Genomic DNA, 16,332 nt, shown 5'->3' with positions numbered 1-16,332 from the left:
TGACATTATTGACTCCAAGATATCCTCGTATGTGTGGCAGAATAAAAATCCTAGATTAAGTAAAAAATATTTACGGAAGCCTAAGAAGGAAGGTGGTTTGGCTTTGCCAAACCTAAGATTTTACTACTGGACAGTTAACATTCGATATTTAATATTTTGGACACAAGAATCGGTCATAGTACCTTGCCCACAATGGGTAAATTTGGAGTGTAAATCTGTACAAGACTTTTCATTGTTTTCTATTTTAGGACCTTCGCCTCCTTTTGCTTATCTAAATTGAATAAACAAATAACTAATCCTATAGTTAAACATACATTACGAATATGGTTTCAATTTCGTTAATTCTTTGGCTTGAATGTTTATCTTATCAAGCCCTATTGTATCTAACTTTTTTTTCCAGCCCTCTTTTATGGACCAAGCCTTTGTGTTATGGAAAACAAAAGGTATAACATGTTTTCGTGATTTATTTTTAGATAACAGCTTTATGTCCTTTGAACAGTTGTCCAATAAATATAATTTACCTGAAACTCATTTTTTAGATACTTGCAAGTTAGAAATTTCTTGAATAATATGTTACCGTCTTTTCTGAAATTATGTCCAATGGATATTACGGAAAAAATTCTAGCTCTGAATCCTTGCCAGAAAGGTTTAGTAGCCATCATTTATAACATGATCATGAAAATACAGCCAGGGGTATCAGAAAAAAATTAAGAAGGAATGGGAAAAAGAACTTCTCCCACAGAGCAGTGGGAGAAAATTTTACAATTAGTTAATTCTTCTTCCATTTGTGCTAAGCATGCCCTATTACAATTTAAGGTTGTACATAGGGCTCATATGTCCAAGGACAAACTTGCTCGATTTTATTCTCATGTTAATCCAACCTGTGACAGATGTCATTCTGAAGTCGCTTCATTGACCCACATGTTTTGGTCTTGCCCCTGTTTGCAAAATTACTGGAAAGTTATTTTTGGTATTATTTCAACAGTTCTGAACATCAAATTGCAACCGCATCCTATTACTGCAATTTTCGATTTACCAGTGGTGGATAATTGGTTTTTTTCCCCCTCAGCTCAACGGATGATTGCATTTGTCACATTAATGGCTAGAAGCTCTATCCTATTGAACTGGAAAGAAATTAATCCTCCAATTATATTTCAGTGGTTTTCTCAAACTATTTCTTGTTTTGAGTTTAGAAAAATTAGAAGTGTTGTCTTCGACACTTCAGTTAAATTTGAAGAAACTTTGAGACCATTTTCATATGAGCTAAACTGACTTTTCCTAAACCTTATTCTTATCATCTTTAATTATTTGGATAGAGGTGCGGAGTTATTGACGCTACTGTGTATATTTGACATAATGCAATGGCCCATGTTGGTTAGGTTAGTTTTTTTTGTTGGAGGGGGGTTTCTTATTTTTTCCATTTTCTGTAACTACTATGAGTTTGGGAGGTTATATATGGATTATCAACTATTTGTATTTATGCCTTAACCTATTAATTATGTATTCTCAAGCTCTTTGTACTCAATGTTTCATTTATGTTTGTTTAAAATCAATAAAAAGATTTAAAAAGAAAAACTCCAGCAGTGAGAGGGTGGTACACATGGTCCTGGCTACAACAATGGTGCTGATGTTGAGAGGGTTCAGACTTTCAGGTTCCAAGGCATGAATATCACCAATAGCCTGTCCTAGTCCAAACATGTAGATGCCATAGCCTGCAAAGTTAACCAGTGCCTCTATTTCCTCAGAAAGGTAATGAAATTTGGCATGTCCCTGTCGACCCTCGCCAATTTTTATTGATAGAGAACATACTATCTGATGGCAACTACCCTGCTCGTGACTACAAGAATCTGCAGTGTTTTTCATACAGCTCAGTACATCATGAAAGACTCCCCTCCATGAATTCTGCTTATACTTCTCTTTGCCTCAGTAAAGCAGCCAGTATAATCAAGAACCGTACCCACCCTCAACATTCTCTCTTCTGCCCTCTCCCATTGGGCAGAAGATACAAAAGCCTGAAAGCACAAATCACCAGCTTTAAGGGCAGCCTCTACCCTGCTGTTACAGACTATTGGATGAATAGTTCCCTAGTATGATAGATTGACTTTTGACCTTATTGTCTACCTGCACTTTCTCTGTAGTTGATCTGCTTTAATCTGCCTTCTGTTACTTTACCTTGTACTAGCTCAATGTACTGTGCAATGAATCTGTATGAACAATATGCAAGACAAGCTTTTCATTGTACTTCAGTACATGTGACAATAATAAACTAATTCCAATTCTACATTCAAGATTCATTCATCATCAAAGAATGTGTAAGTTACACAAACTTGAGATTTGCTTGCTCGCAGGTAGCCACAAAGCAAGAAACCCCAAAAAAAACAATTAAAAGAAAAAAAAGAGAATAAAAGCAATAAAAGGCCAACACTCGATGTGCAAGAGAAAGAAAAAAAATACAAATCATACAAAACAATTAAAGTGAGCAACAGTATTCCAAACGAAAATGGAGTCCTCAGATTAGCCCGGAGTAGGCCCAAAGACTCACTTTATCAATTCATCATATTAGCAGCATGAAGCACAGCAGCCAGGGACAGTCATTGTAGCCTCAGTGCCATGGAGATGACCATCGCGGAGAAGGAGCGAAATCGGCTCTCAGCCATGACTGATACCCTGTCTTTTAAGTCTATCTGGGCCAGTGTTTATTGACCCAACAATGGAATAGTGAAAGGCTCCGCACCCTAGAGAGAGGAGTGAACATCATGGAGAGTGAAATCGACTCTTGCCTCCGACCTGGGCCAGTGTTTAAATTCTCTAAACAACAAATTTTACCTCGCACTAGGACCCAGGACCCAGGCCTAGACCATCCTGCCCAGCAACTTGCTCTGGGTCCAGAATCCAATACCCAAAGCCTGAAGCCACTCTCAAGCCCTTCAAATTAGCTCGGCGCTCAGAGCAATCCAACCTCGCACTCAAGCTAGTTGAACAAGCAACGGAACTTCACCTGAGTGCCGATTTCATTTGGTGCCCAGAGCAATCCAACCTTGCTCCCAGGCCATTTGAACGTGCAGCAGAACTTCTCTGCCCAGGCCTCAACATCTTATTTCGGTGCCCAAAGTGATCCACCCTCACTGCCGGGCCGGCTATACAGACATCGGAATTCCAACTGCAACAATTCTGCAAAAAACCATTGTGGCTCATCCTCCGAATTCACCTCATCATCACCATATCAATTTTTCTTGATTTTAAAATCCCTGATGTGAAAACTCTTTTCAGATTGCTGTGGTTTCATATCTCTGCCATATTAGCCTTCCAAGATGGCTACATTGCAGCATTGTTGCCTGTTTGAGCATCTATGATTGTAATTTATTCATGTATGTGCCTTCAGTTATCAGGATTTTCTTAAACACCCTCCCTCTCTGCACTATCTAATCCCTCCTTTTAAAATTCTCCTTGTTATTTAACTACCTTAATGCAGTTGAATACCAGATATTATTGTCAGGCACTCTTGACTTAGAGTAATGAACTGAATTAGTGAATAGGTCTTTGCTTCCAAAGTACAGATTCATGGCAGAGGTTCGTTCCATCCTTTGCCATGACCAGTTGAATGAGACTTAGTCAAGTAAATAGAACTTGTTCATTTCACCCAGTTTAAAATAACAGAAAGTTAAGGGATTTTTTTAGCTTTCTTCTCAGAAGTAGTAATTATTTTTAAGAAAGCTTTTTTTAAGTTAATCTGAGCAGAAGAAGTCAACCTCACAACCAAATTCTTTAAGAGTGTATGAAACCAAACATTATAATGTTGCAAGGTTAGCTTTGATTGGCAGTATTAGTACATGATTAAAGACATGAATTGATTCATGAATTTTTGCAGTGTCTGTGTTAAATATGCTTTCAATTCTCACAGCGTACCAGTAATGTTCGTTCAAGTTTCTTCAAAGACTGTTTGTATGAAGTCTTTGATGACCTTGAATGCAAGATGGATGATGTTGGAAAGCACCTCTTAAAATCTGTTTTGAAATTGATGGAGAACGGATCCTTGGTCTTAACCACTAACTTCGACAATCTAGTGGAAATTTATGGGTCTCACCAAGGAACCAAACTGGAGTCATTAGACCTCACAGATGAAAAGAAGGTAAAAGTATGGAATACAATCTTCATGTACAAAAAATAATAAATTAAATTGGTTCTCAGTATTGGTGTTGAACCTGGTGGAGCTAGATCCAATTACATACTGTGCCTTGAAAAAGTATTTGGTCCCTACAATTATTTTGACATTTTACTGTCTTCTTTTCTAAATTTAGAATATATTGAAGAAGGATGTTTTTGAGCTAATCTACAAAACATTGTTCATCATGTCAAATCAAAAGAATAATTCCAAAACCTGTCAACAATTTACTAAAAGTTAAAAACAAAAATTGAGGTTAAAAATCCCCTTTGTAATTCCTACACTAACTTCCCTCAGATGCAGTACTGTATATTACCTTACCAATCACCAAATTTGTTGATGTAGAAAATTGGAGGATCACCTGAACAAGTACCCCCCCCCCCTGTAAAGTCCAATAGTATGGTAGATTGTCAACAGACCAAACCAAAGTGATGAAAGAAAAGCATTCAAGGCAAATAAAGGAAATGATAATAGAGAAGCTCATATCTCGAGAAGGGTACAAGAACATACCTCAGAGCGCAGTGCAGTCCATCATGGAAAAAGTGGAAAAAATATGAAACCACAGCCACACTGCCTAGGTCAGGCTGGCCCTCTAAACTTAGTCACTGGAGAAGAATGACACTTGTAAGAGAGGCTACTGTGACGCCAACAATCACTCTGAGTGTGCTGCGGAAGTCAGTGGCCGCAGCTGGAGTTGAAGTTCATGGCTCCACAATCTCTAAAGCCTTGTGCAAAAAAGGTATTTATGGAAGAATGGCAAGGAAGAAACCCTGGATTAAAAAAAAGTATATCCTTGCCTGTAAAGGCTTTGCAATGCATCACTTTTTTTAAAGTTGTGGACAAAGGTCTTGTGTCAGATGAGACTAAAGTGCAACATTTTGGCCTCAACTCTAAGCAGTCTGTGTGGTGTAAATCTGATACTGCTCACCAGCCAGGTAACACCATCCCTACTGTATAGGTAGCATCATGCTATGGGGATGCTTTTCAGCTGCAGGGACTGGAAATCTGGTCAGGATTGATGGGAAGATGATTGCTGCTAAATACAGAGATTCTGGATTAAAGCCTGTCAGGAAGCTTAAACTGGGGAGGAAGTTTACCTTCCAGCAGGACAATGACCACACTGCTAGAGAAACCATGGAGTGGCTACATATGAAGAAAACTGATGCCCTTGAGTGGCCCAGTCAGAGTCCTGACCTTAAAACAATTGAATATCTCTTGCAAGATCTCAAGATTGCTGTCCACTGCCGCTCCTCAACTAACCTGGAACAGCTTGAGCAGTCTTGTAAGGAGAAATGGGAAAATCCTGCTTCATCACGTTGTGCAAAGCAAATAGAGGCTTAACCATAAAGTCTGCTTGCTGTAATAGCTATGAGAGGTGGTTCAACTATGTACTGAGCAAAGGTGGATTTGAACTGCTGACATTTCATTTTTAAAATTTTTAATTTTTCATGCTTGACAATTTTTCCTGTATTTTGGGCTCTACTTTGAAAAAAGGAGCATGGGATTCACAAATAAAAATTCTCAGTTAAATTGACCAAAATCCCCGGTTGTAATACTCATTTATGTGGACAGAGGGCTGGGGACTGAATACTTTTTACAAGGCACTGTATATCAAATCGAGAGAGTGGATTTCCTGCAATTTACATCAAAATGTTTTTCTAGGTAAAAACTTAATGGCAAGATATTTTGGCATAACATTGCATTTGTTGCAGCCTGTTTTGTAGGAACTAACAATCTGAATTGCTTGAAATGTATATTATTCAGACATTATGTACACTGTAAAGCAAAGAATCTAAGCTCCCAGTCTCCTCCACATTTAGGACTGGATGTTAATTTGCTTTTTGTTTTTGAGGCATAGTTAATGACATAACCACAAACCATAATGTTTAATTTATTTTTAACTGAAGTGCTGTACACACAGTTTACCAGAGAAGAGTGATTCCTTCCTTCACATATGCTTGTGTGATTTTGTATTTGCTAAATAAGTCTTCTCAGCAAACTGGAAAGATACCACCATCATTTCCTCTGCAAAATCATCCAAATTCACTGGAAGGATAAGTGAACCATCATCTCCAGTATTAAGGTTCTGCTGGCTACTTTGAGTAGGCTGTGACACTAGTCCTTCTTAATTCTGTCACAAAGAAGTCGTTGAGCTGATCAAGTTTTTTTAAAAAAAAATCAGAACTCAGCAGGCCAGGCAGCATCTATGGAAATGAATAAACACCTGACGTATCAGGCCAAAGCCCTTCAGGATTCAACAATCAGAAACATGCTCAACGACTCCTTGAAGAAATGCAGCATCTGCACTGCTGCTTTGCTGTGCTTCACTTCAACACTTTTCTCCCAGATGTTTTAAATCTTTAAAGGCAAAAGAATGGCCTCAACTCTGTGTGTTCTCCACAGTTCCTGTTGCTTTCTAATGAGCAATGCAAGGGATGTAGTTATAAATAAAACAAATCTTTAAGAATAGACAGCAATCTGTTTCAATTAGATTTGTTTTTTTTAAAGTTTCATATTGTATTGGCCAAAAAAATTACAATGTATATGGTAATTGCAGTTTATTCTGCATAATATATTTGGAGGAACTAATGTCCACTTTTTTTATGTTTGTGGTAGGTGTTAGAGTGGGCACAGGAAAAACGAAAGATGAGTGTTTTACATATTCATGGTGTTTATACAAATCCCAGTGGGATTGTTCTACATCCTTTGGGTTACCAGAACGTGTTGCGTAATACCGAAGTAATGGTGAGTTTTCTTTCTTGACCAAATAACAAAGTGCTGTTGGATGCTTTTTTTAAAAAAATCATAGCATACTGATTAAGCTGTTTCTTGGCTTCCACTGTTCAGTAGCTGGATCTTCGTATAAGCAATCAAACTTAGCAAGGAACTACCAATTGGCCTTAACATTTTTCCCTCCACTAACTGTGACAAAAAATGTCACCATCCACATCTGGGATGTTACTCTGCAGTGAACTAGTGTCATGGATTATTTTAGCTCAGTTTATATTGTTGAAAGACGAATCTTCAATTTACAACAACTTCATAGTTACAGGTGAGTCAAAGCAGTGTGAGATTTCAAGGTGGAAGCATAATTCTGTTAAAAGTCTTGATCCAGACAATTAAAAAAACAATTTTAACATAATATTCTGATGGATATGGAGCAGGAGGTCAAGTGGATGGGTACTTTGTTTTTTATGTCCTTTTCCCAATAATTTAAAACTGCTACATGAACTATATTAAGGGTAAAATTTGCTGATGCAGCAACCCAGCAAATTGCTGTTCTTGCTGTGGAATAGATATGATGCAGCATAAACTGGGTACATATCCCTTGGAGGTAGATGGAATTATAGCATTAAATTTATAGTATTAATTAAATGTAAATTAATTGGCAGTCTTAATTGGGAGGTAGTTTTTTTTGTTGCTTCTTCCAGCTGTGCTTTAGAGGCAATCAGATAATTCAGATCGATACTACAATGCAAAAGATATCCTAAATCGTTGTGATGCTGCTGTTTAGATCCATCAAACTGTCCTATCTGCTTTTTCAGATGAACATGCAGCATATTTATGACACTATGTGAAAAATGGGTGATGTCCCAGTAAGTTGGCTATTATTTCTCTCACAACCTTTTCAGAGCTATGATCAAGCATTACGTAAAAGAATGTAATTAAGGTCAAGTGCATATGATGTCAGAAGAGACCCGCCAGATTGAATAGCAAGCTGTCTATATAGACAGTGGGAGATTAGGGTAGTTACTCAGATTGACAGAAGTTGGGAAGTAGAGTTCTGCAGATATTAGTGCTAGAGTTTCTGTTGTTCTGTTGTATCCAATTTAACAATTTGGCCAGAATTTGAAATACAATTTCAGTATTTCCAGAACCCACCCAATTTGGGATGTAGCTTTAATAAAGAAAACCTGACCAATAGGTAAATGAGATTAACTTGTTCACCTAAAATGTATTAAGAATATGTAAAACAGAGGTATTAAGGCAAATAACATAGGTCCATTTAAATGGAAGTTAGAAAACCACATTAGGAAGAAAAATACAGTTATTGCTGAATTAGTAGAGAAAGACGTGTTAAGTGCAGTCAGCTGGGCCCAGTAACCTGTTTATGTTGCAGACGTGTAGCAATTCTTTTTGATAGTTTGATTTACCATTTGAAGCCAGCAATTCATATTCAAAATTCAATTCATCCTGAAACAGAAGTGGAAGAATCATTCTGATCTCTGAAGGATAGTCATATGCAACATAAATGTATATTGTACTCTGTCATCAACCGGTTCTTTCAGCATTAAGGAGAAAACCTCCACTGATAAATGTAAACTTGAAATGAAGTAAAAGTATCATGACTAACTATTTGGTTGTGCAGACTATAATTAATTTTTTTAATGTAATATTCTAGGAGGAAGAGTGGGGGTTGGGAGAAAAGTTTTTTTTAATCTTCAATATTATGCAGTGATTCCCATGGGGTAAAAGGTTTTGAGTGCATATCAGATGAGAACGTATTTTTGTCCACCCTAAGGTGCTTGTTAGTAATTTGTCTCAATTCAGCCCACTTGGGCAATGATATTCTGCATCCGAGTTCCAGTAAGAACCAGAGCCTTATTGAAAGATGGGCAAAATATAAAATTAATTTTGCTTTTATATAACAGTACTGCACAGGAACAGCTCATGATATTGTGTCAAACTAATTAAATTAGTAATGCCTAATTAAATGAATTATTTTTTGCCTACACTAAGTCCATATTCATCCATTTAGCACATTCACGTGCCTGCCCAAGATCCTCTTAAATGCCTCTGTTGTATTTGCTTCCATTACCACTCCTGGCAGAGGGTTCCAGGCATCCACTACCCTGTGTAATAAACTTGCCCCACCTACCTTCTTTGAATGTTTCCCTTCTCATTTTAAATTAATACCCTCAAAAACAGTGGATTCCGGTTATTTGGGATGCATCGGGACCAGTAGATTTTGGCTCAATTAAGTGGATGTCCTAATTAGCCAAAATTCCATGGAAATAGTTTAAAAGGTATTTTTTAAAAAAGACAAACTGCCTTTTAACTGAGTAACAAATTATGTGTTTAAATGAAATATAGAACAAATTAGAGCTATCACTTCTACTACAGTTCCTAATAGTTATCGACAGGAATTAATCCAGTGTACCCGTTCTTTTGATTGACTGTAAGTGAACAAAATCAGTGCAGACACTTGGTGTAGATAATGGACTGCCTTCATACAATGCTTTTGATGATTGCAACTTCCAAATCTTCATTTTCATTATAACATGCAAGATGACTGTTGATGCTTTCAAATTCTTCCTAGTTCTTAATTTGTTGAAGAAGTGAAATATTTTCATTTTCATTCTGGGCTGTTTCTGGCATCTCCAAACCCGAATGCTTGAAACCACCATGAGCAAAGCAGTTCTGAATTGTCCTGATAAAGGGTCTTGCCACAAAACATTGATTGTGTACTCTTTTCACTAGGTATTGCCTGGCCTGCTGAGTTCCTCCAGCATTTTGTGTGTGTTGCTTGGATTTCCACTGTCTGCAGATTTTCTCATGTCTGAATTGTCTTACTGCTTATTTCTCACCCACTATCTGTGACATAAATCACTGATTTGTGAACACAGCACACATAGCTGACGCTATTTAAAAACTGTTTGCTCTAAGCATGGTGTACTGTCTCATGGCCACACAAGTGCACACATCTTAGACTAGTTAGAAGTTGTTCAGCAGCAGTCTTCTGCTCCAATTAAGCGGCAGAGTGTCCCAGCTATTTTCTCAATTAGTTTTTGTTCTTTAAGTGTTGTCCCAAGTAAGCAGCTGCCCCAGTTAACCAATGTTGTCCCAATTAACCAGAATCCACTGTATTAGATATTTCAACTCTGTCATACCTCTCATAATCTTGTAAACTTCTATGAGGTTTCCCCTTAACATCTGCCACATCAGTACACATTAACTTCTGTACATGGACATTACTTTTTACTGCACAGGGTTTGTGCTCTTGTTAATATTTATGTGTTTAATTGTTCAGAGAGAAATTCAGAAGCTGTATGAAAATAAAGCCTTTGTCTTCCTTGGCTGTGGACGAACGGTTGAGGACACAACATTCCAGTCACTCTTTCTAGAAGCAGTAAGAAATAAGTCAGATCTGGAGCACTTCATGCTGGTGTGTAGAGATAATGTGGATGAGTTTAAAAAGCTTCGTGAAAATATGCTAGACAAAGGTATTAAGGTGATCTCTTACGGGGATAACTACTGTGATCTCCCAGAATACTTTGAACGGCTGACTAATGTCATCTGTCATCGTGGAAATCAAGGTATGTTGTCGGGGAAGATTGAATTCAACTGCATTCTAAAAAATGGTCACATGGATTGATGTTTGCTACTGTAATAAGGCTGTGAGATTTTTCAAGAAAGATGTTCCATTTCAAGATGGGTTAATTTGGGAGAACTAGCTGCTATTTCTTATTGTTTAATTAATGTGCTGAAACTGAATATCTGAATATTAGACAAACTTAAGATTAGAAGAATACTAGCTAATTCATTGTGAGGAATGCATAATGCCCCATTGCCTTAAAAAAAACAGGTAAGTTATACCAAATCGCTATAGTCAGGGTAAAAGTAAAAGGCTAATAAACATTGATGAAGTGCTACATTATTTGTCTATTGCACAAGAAATGGAATTAACAGTCAGTTCATCTGTCCCCCATGCTTGCTCTGCCATTCAGTGAGATCACGGCTAATTCCATTTGGCTGCATGGGTTAAAAGTTAGCATCATATTTACTTCTATCATCTCCCCTAGTGTTGCATTCCAGGCAGCTGCCATTCTCTGTGGAAAAACAAAAACTAAGTCTTTAGACTTTCCCCCTCTTACCTTAAAGCTATGCACTGCAGTATTTGACATTTCCATTCTGGGAAAAGTCTTAGTATAATTTTTATATTCTTAATTCAGGTCACCTCTCAGCTTTTGCTACTCCAACATTATCTTTTAGTAATGCTCTTTAATTCAGGCAATGTGCTAGGGACCCTCTTCTGCACCATCTCCAAAGCTTCTGCATCCATCCTGTAATGCGGTGGGTGACCAAAACTACACACGATACTCCCAAGTGTAACCTAACCGAAGCTTTATTCAGCGGCAACATGACTTCCTGACTTTTATATTCCAACATCTCAAACAATACAGGCAAGTATGCTACATGCCTCCTTTACCATGTCACCTTTATTGACTTGCTTTGCTATTTTCAGGGTGGAATGGACGCTATGGGTGGCGGGGTGGAGATACGTCTCTGCCAAAGGAAGTGTAAGATGCTCTTTCCCTCAGCTAGCCTGCAGGTCACCCTTGGGCAAGGTGTAGCACCTGCTTAACTATGGGAGCAGGTGGTGGATGGTTGTATGACCATTGACACCAGGCAGACAATCTTTGAAGTGTATTGATAATGGCTGTGGTCACCTGTCTTGTAAAGACACTGCCCAGAAGACGAGAAATAGCAATCCACTTGGGTAGAAAAATTTGCCCAGAATAATCATGCTCAAGACCATGGTCCTCCACATTGTACAGCACAGCATATAATGATGATAGATGGGTACCCCAGAATTCTTAGTTCAGTGTTCTTAATGACCCTTCCATTTGTGGTATACTTTCTTCTTAGAAGTACAGCATCTTATACTTGAGCAAGTTAAGTTTTATCTGCCATTCCTCTGCCCATGTTTCCTTTTGTATCCACTGATTCTTTTGACAACCTTCCCCATTATCCACACTTTGATGCAGCCACATCAGCCTCTTTCGCAAATGCCATTCTTCTCTGGTGACTAAGTTTAGATAGGTGGCCTGTGTGGCTGTGGTTTCATATTTTTTCCACTTTTTCCACAATGGACTGCACTGAGCTCTGAGGTATGCTTAGTGCCTTTGAGATCATATTGTACCCTTCCCCAGCTTTGTGCTTCATATTATCATTTCTATAACTTGCCTTGAATGCTCTGTTGTCTTAATTTTGGTTTGGTCTGTTGAAAATCTACCATACTGTTGGACCTTACAGAGAGAGGGGGTATTTATAAATTCATTGAAAACAGGTGATCCTCCAAATTTCTACATCAACAAATTGGATGAGTTAATATACAGTATTGCACTGAGGAAAGTTAGTGTAGGAATTAATTACAAAGGCAATGAATACATTTTCAACCTCAATTTTGGTTTTAATTTTTAGTAAGTTGTTGACAGGTTTTGGAATTTTTCTTTTGATTTGACATGATGCACAATGTTTTGTAGATTAGCTCAAAAATTCTACTTCAATATATTTTAAGTTTAGAAAATGAGACAATATAATGTGAAAATAGTTGTGGCAGCTGAATTCTGTTTCAAGGCACTGCAAAATGCAGTCAGTCAGGAAAACACTCCATAATCTAGGCATTCCTATTATCATTGTTGTACTCTTCTGTGATTTGCCACTTGCTCTCAGGATTCTAATTAATGTTGGAGGAAGGGTTGCACCTTTTAAAACGGAACCTGCTTGATAACAGTTGCATTGTTTAAGCAGTGGTTGAATTAATAGTACAGAATGCACAGACTGTTTGGCCCACTGAGACTTTACCAGTTCTTTGAAGGAGAAAATTCGCTCATTCCTGGTACTTTTCTGGATTTTTTTGTCCCTTTAAATGTTCATCTGATTCCCTTCCAAAAGTATTGCACTACTTTAAAACTACTCATGTTAAATTCTAACTTCTCATTTTTATCTCCATTTTGTCTCAACCTCTTTCACAAATCATTTGGTTATGAGTTACTGAAAATAATTATTTTATAAGATCCTTTCATAATTCTAAAACTTAACAACCTCTGATTTGCTTTTATTCTTAGCTCCAAGGGGGAAAAATACATCTTGTCAGATCTATTGAAATCCCTTACTGTAACAATAAATCTCTTGTACCAATACAAAAAGGCTTTCATATACTAATTTGAGGTGCCCATACCTGAACAAAGTATGCCAAATACAAGGGGTGATTTTATAAAATTATGAAGGATTTTGGAGAGGGTGAAGGCAAAATCTTTTTCCCAGGACTGGGGACTCAAGAACTGGGGGCCATAGGTTAAAGGTGAGAGGTTAAAGATTTAATAGGCAACCAAGAGGCAACGTTTTCACCCAGAGGTGTCAGTATATGGAATGAGCTGCTAGAGGAAGTGGTTGAGGCAGGAACATTAACAACATTAGAAGAATTCTTGAACAGGTATGTAGATTGGAAAAGATTGGAGGGATATGGGCCAAACACAAGCAAATGGGACTAGCTTAGATTGTAAATCTTGGTTAGCATGGATCAGTTGGGTTGAAGGGTTTGTTTCAATGCTGTACGTTAACTTCCTGGCTTGTTTTTGTCCTATACAAACCCTGGCATTCATTTGTTCTATTATATTTCATAAATGTTGTCTTAAAAATGATCAGAAACTCCTTTAGTGTGTGTTCTTGCACTCCTTTAAAATTGTTCATTCTTCCTTGCAAATAACATTCTGTATATTTAATTTGATCTGCCATGTTTATCCTTTAGACCAACTTATCAAAGTCATACTGAAATCTGTTACCATTGCCCTCATTGATAATTATATTTCATGTTGTTTGCAAAGTTCAGAAGTATGTCCAAAATACTTGTAAAGCCCACAGGCTTGAATGTGAAGCCCTGAGATCAATATCCTACCCGGCTATGTAAGTTTTTCAGCCACTCAGGCAGCACCTCTGGAAAGAGAAAGTTAAATATTTTCCACTAATGGAGAGGGAGAGGAACTGATAGGACAAATGGAATATCTATATTCGGGTGAAATGTAAATGAAGTCATCTGATTTACAAACCAATGAGAACAGTTAGAAAGAACACACAGAAATGCTAAAGCTGCAAAATGCAGAGCTGTATGTAGAAAAGGCTATGCGAATGGAAGAAAACAGTAACATTATAGATTAGTGTCCAAGAACAGAATTGGCCAGTTCTGATACAAATGGAGAAACAAGTTACTTAAAACTGTAAAATTCATTAAAGACCAGAAGGATACATCATGCCAAGACAGAAGATGAAGCACTGTTCCTCAATCTCATGTTGGCCCTTGTTTTAACAGTGCAGGTCACAGAGAGGGATCAGAATGGGATTGAGGACCTTTGTGATATATGAACAAGAACTATATGTAACACCCTGCTTAAATGTAGGTGCAACTATTGTATTCTGTTGGAAGTGTTTATTCACTTTTTTTTTCTCTTGCCCAGGTCAACGAATGGAAACAGGTGACGAAATAAAACTGAGGAAATAAGCTTTTGCTTAGCTTTATAATATAGTTGAAGCACAACGCAGTAACTGACAGCCCAGAGGTCAACACTTGTTCTTACAAATAAAATGGAAAATATACGGTTCATAATGTTCCACTTCAGAACTGCACTAAAACACTCAATTTGAATAACACAAACCTCAATTTGAATTTGTTTTTCACTCAATAAGTTGGATTTTTTGGATAACATCACTGAGTTCTACCAGCTGAGACAACTCCTGCAATTCTACTGTTCATTTTGATGTAGCAATTTTGTACTGTTAAAGTGACTTCTGTACAGAATATTTTAATAAAAGTCAATAAATAATATTACAGCTATGGCATTTTGAAACACAGTTTGACAAGAAACTCAATGCAATGAATGAAGGAGTAGTTTCCTGTTACAAATCTTGATTTTATTTTGGGCAAGCACACTACCCAGAAAATATACACAAATCTATTGCATAATTCTGTGGGATAACCTGCCCCTTCCTACATGTGTTTGTTCAGATCCATTCTCAGAATCTGGTTAATTATCACTGACATACTATGAAGTTTGTTCTGTGGTAGTAGTATAGTGTGATACATAAAAATTATTATAAATTACAATAAGAATTTGTAAATACATAATGCAAAAAGACAGCAAACATACTCAAGAAGTTTATGGACTGTTCAGAAATCTGGTTGTGGAGAGGAAGAAGCAGTTCCTAAAACAATGAGTGTGCTTCTTCGGCTCCTGTACCACCTCCTTGATTGTAGTAATGAGAAAAGGGCATGTCCTTGATGGTGAGGGTTCATTATGGATGCCTCAATTGCTTTTAGAAGATGTCTCTGATGGAGGGGAGGCTAGTGCTCATGATTGAGCTGGCATAATTTAAAACTCTGCAACTTTTTCCAATCCTGTGCACCTCCATACCCGAGAATGATACAACCAGGCAGAATACTTTCCACAGTTCATCTGTAGAAATTTACGAGTGCCTTTGGTGACATATCAAACTTCCTCAAGCTACTAATGGAATATAGCCACTGGCATACCTTCTTTGTAATTGCATTAACATGTTGGGGCCAGGATAGATCCTCAAGGATGTTGACACCCAGGAACTTCTGACTGCTCACCCTTTCCACTGCTGATCCCTTCAAAACTGCTGTGTCCCCTCCCAATTTTCTCTTCCTGAAGTCCACAATTCCTTGATATTACACTTGTTGAGTGCAAGGTTGTGCAACACCACTCAACCAGCTGATCTATCTTACTCATGCAAGCCTCCCCAGCACCATCAGAAATTCTGGCAACAACAACTGTGTAATTGGCAAATTTATTGATATTTGAACTGTGACTAGCCACACAGTCATGAGTCCAGAGCAGAGGGCTAGGCACACATCCTTGAGGTGTGTCAGTGTTGAGTGTAGCAAGGAAATGTTATTTCTGATCTGCACTGGTTGTGGTCTCCCAATGAAGAAGTCAAAGATCCAGTTGCAGAGAGAGGTACACAAGCCCGAGATCTTGAAGCTTGTTGATAAGTACTGAACAGATGATGGTGCTGAATGCTAAGCTGTAAGCAATAAACCCAGCACCCTGACATAGGTATTGTTGTTGTCCAGGTGGTCCAAGACTGAGTAGAGAGTCAGTGATTCTGCATCCACGGTAGACCTGTTGTGGTAATAATGCAAACTGCATTGGGTCAGGTCTGTGCTCAGGCAAAAGTTAATTCTAGCAATGTCCAACCTCAAAATACATAATCACAATAGATGTGAGAGCTACTGGGCAATAGTTGTCGAGGTAGCTCACTCTGCTCTTATTGGGTTAGATTGATGCCCTTTTGAAGCAATTTGGAACTTCTGACTGCAGCAGTAAGAGATTGAAGATGTCCCTGAACACTCCAACCAATTATTCATT

General features: G+C 37.8%; 1 protein-coding gene across 5 annotated transcripts in view; it reads left to right on the top strand.

Annotated features, from left to right (window-relative positions):
- The window catches only part of fam118b (family with sequence similarity 118 member B), a 33,486-nt gene extending 18,718 nt beyond the window's left edge, over window positions 1-14,768 (top strand). For 4 of the 5 annotated variants that reach the window (XM_059957224.1, XM_059957225.1, XM_059957223.1 and 1 more), the window contains exons 4-7: window positions 3,902-4,129; window positions 6,779-6,907; window positions 10,194-10,479; window positions 14,401-14,768. In XM_059957224.1, the coding sequence (XP_059813207.1) occupies window positions 3,902-4,129; window positions 6,779-6,907; window positions 10,194-10,479; window positions 14,401-14,444 (687 nt within the window). In that variant the 3' untranslated portion in view covers window positions 14,445-14,768. The remainder of the gene's footprint in view (window positions 1-3,901; window positions 4,130-6,778; window positions 6,908-10,193; window positions 10,480-14,400) is intronic. The other variant, XM_059957226.1, reaches the window with a different exon arrangement.
- The last annotated feature ends 1,564 nt before the right edge of the window (window positions 14,769-16,332 follow it).

This window comes from Hypanus sabinus, chromosome X2, assembly GCF_030144855.1.
Source record: "Hypanus sabinus isolate sHypSab1 chromosome X2, sHypSab1.hap1, whole genome shotgun sequence".
NCBI lineage: Eukaryota > Metazoa > Chordata > Chondrichthyes > Myliobatiformes > Dasyatidae > Hypanus > Hypanus sabinus.
Note: the sequence above shows the minus strand (reverse complement) of the source record. Positions and strands in the feature narration are given on the sequence as shown.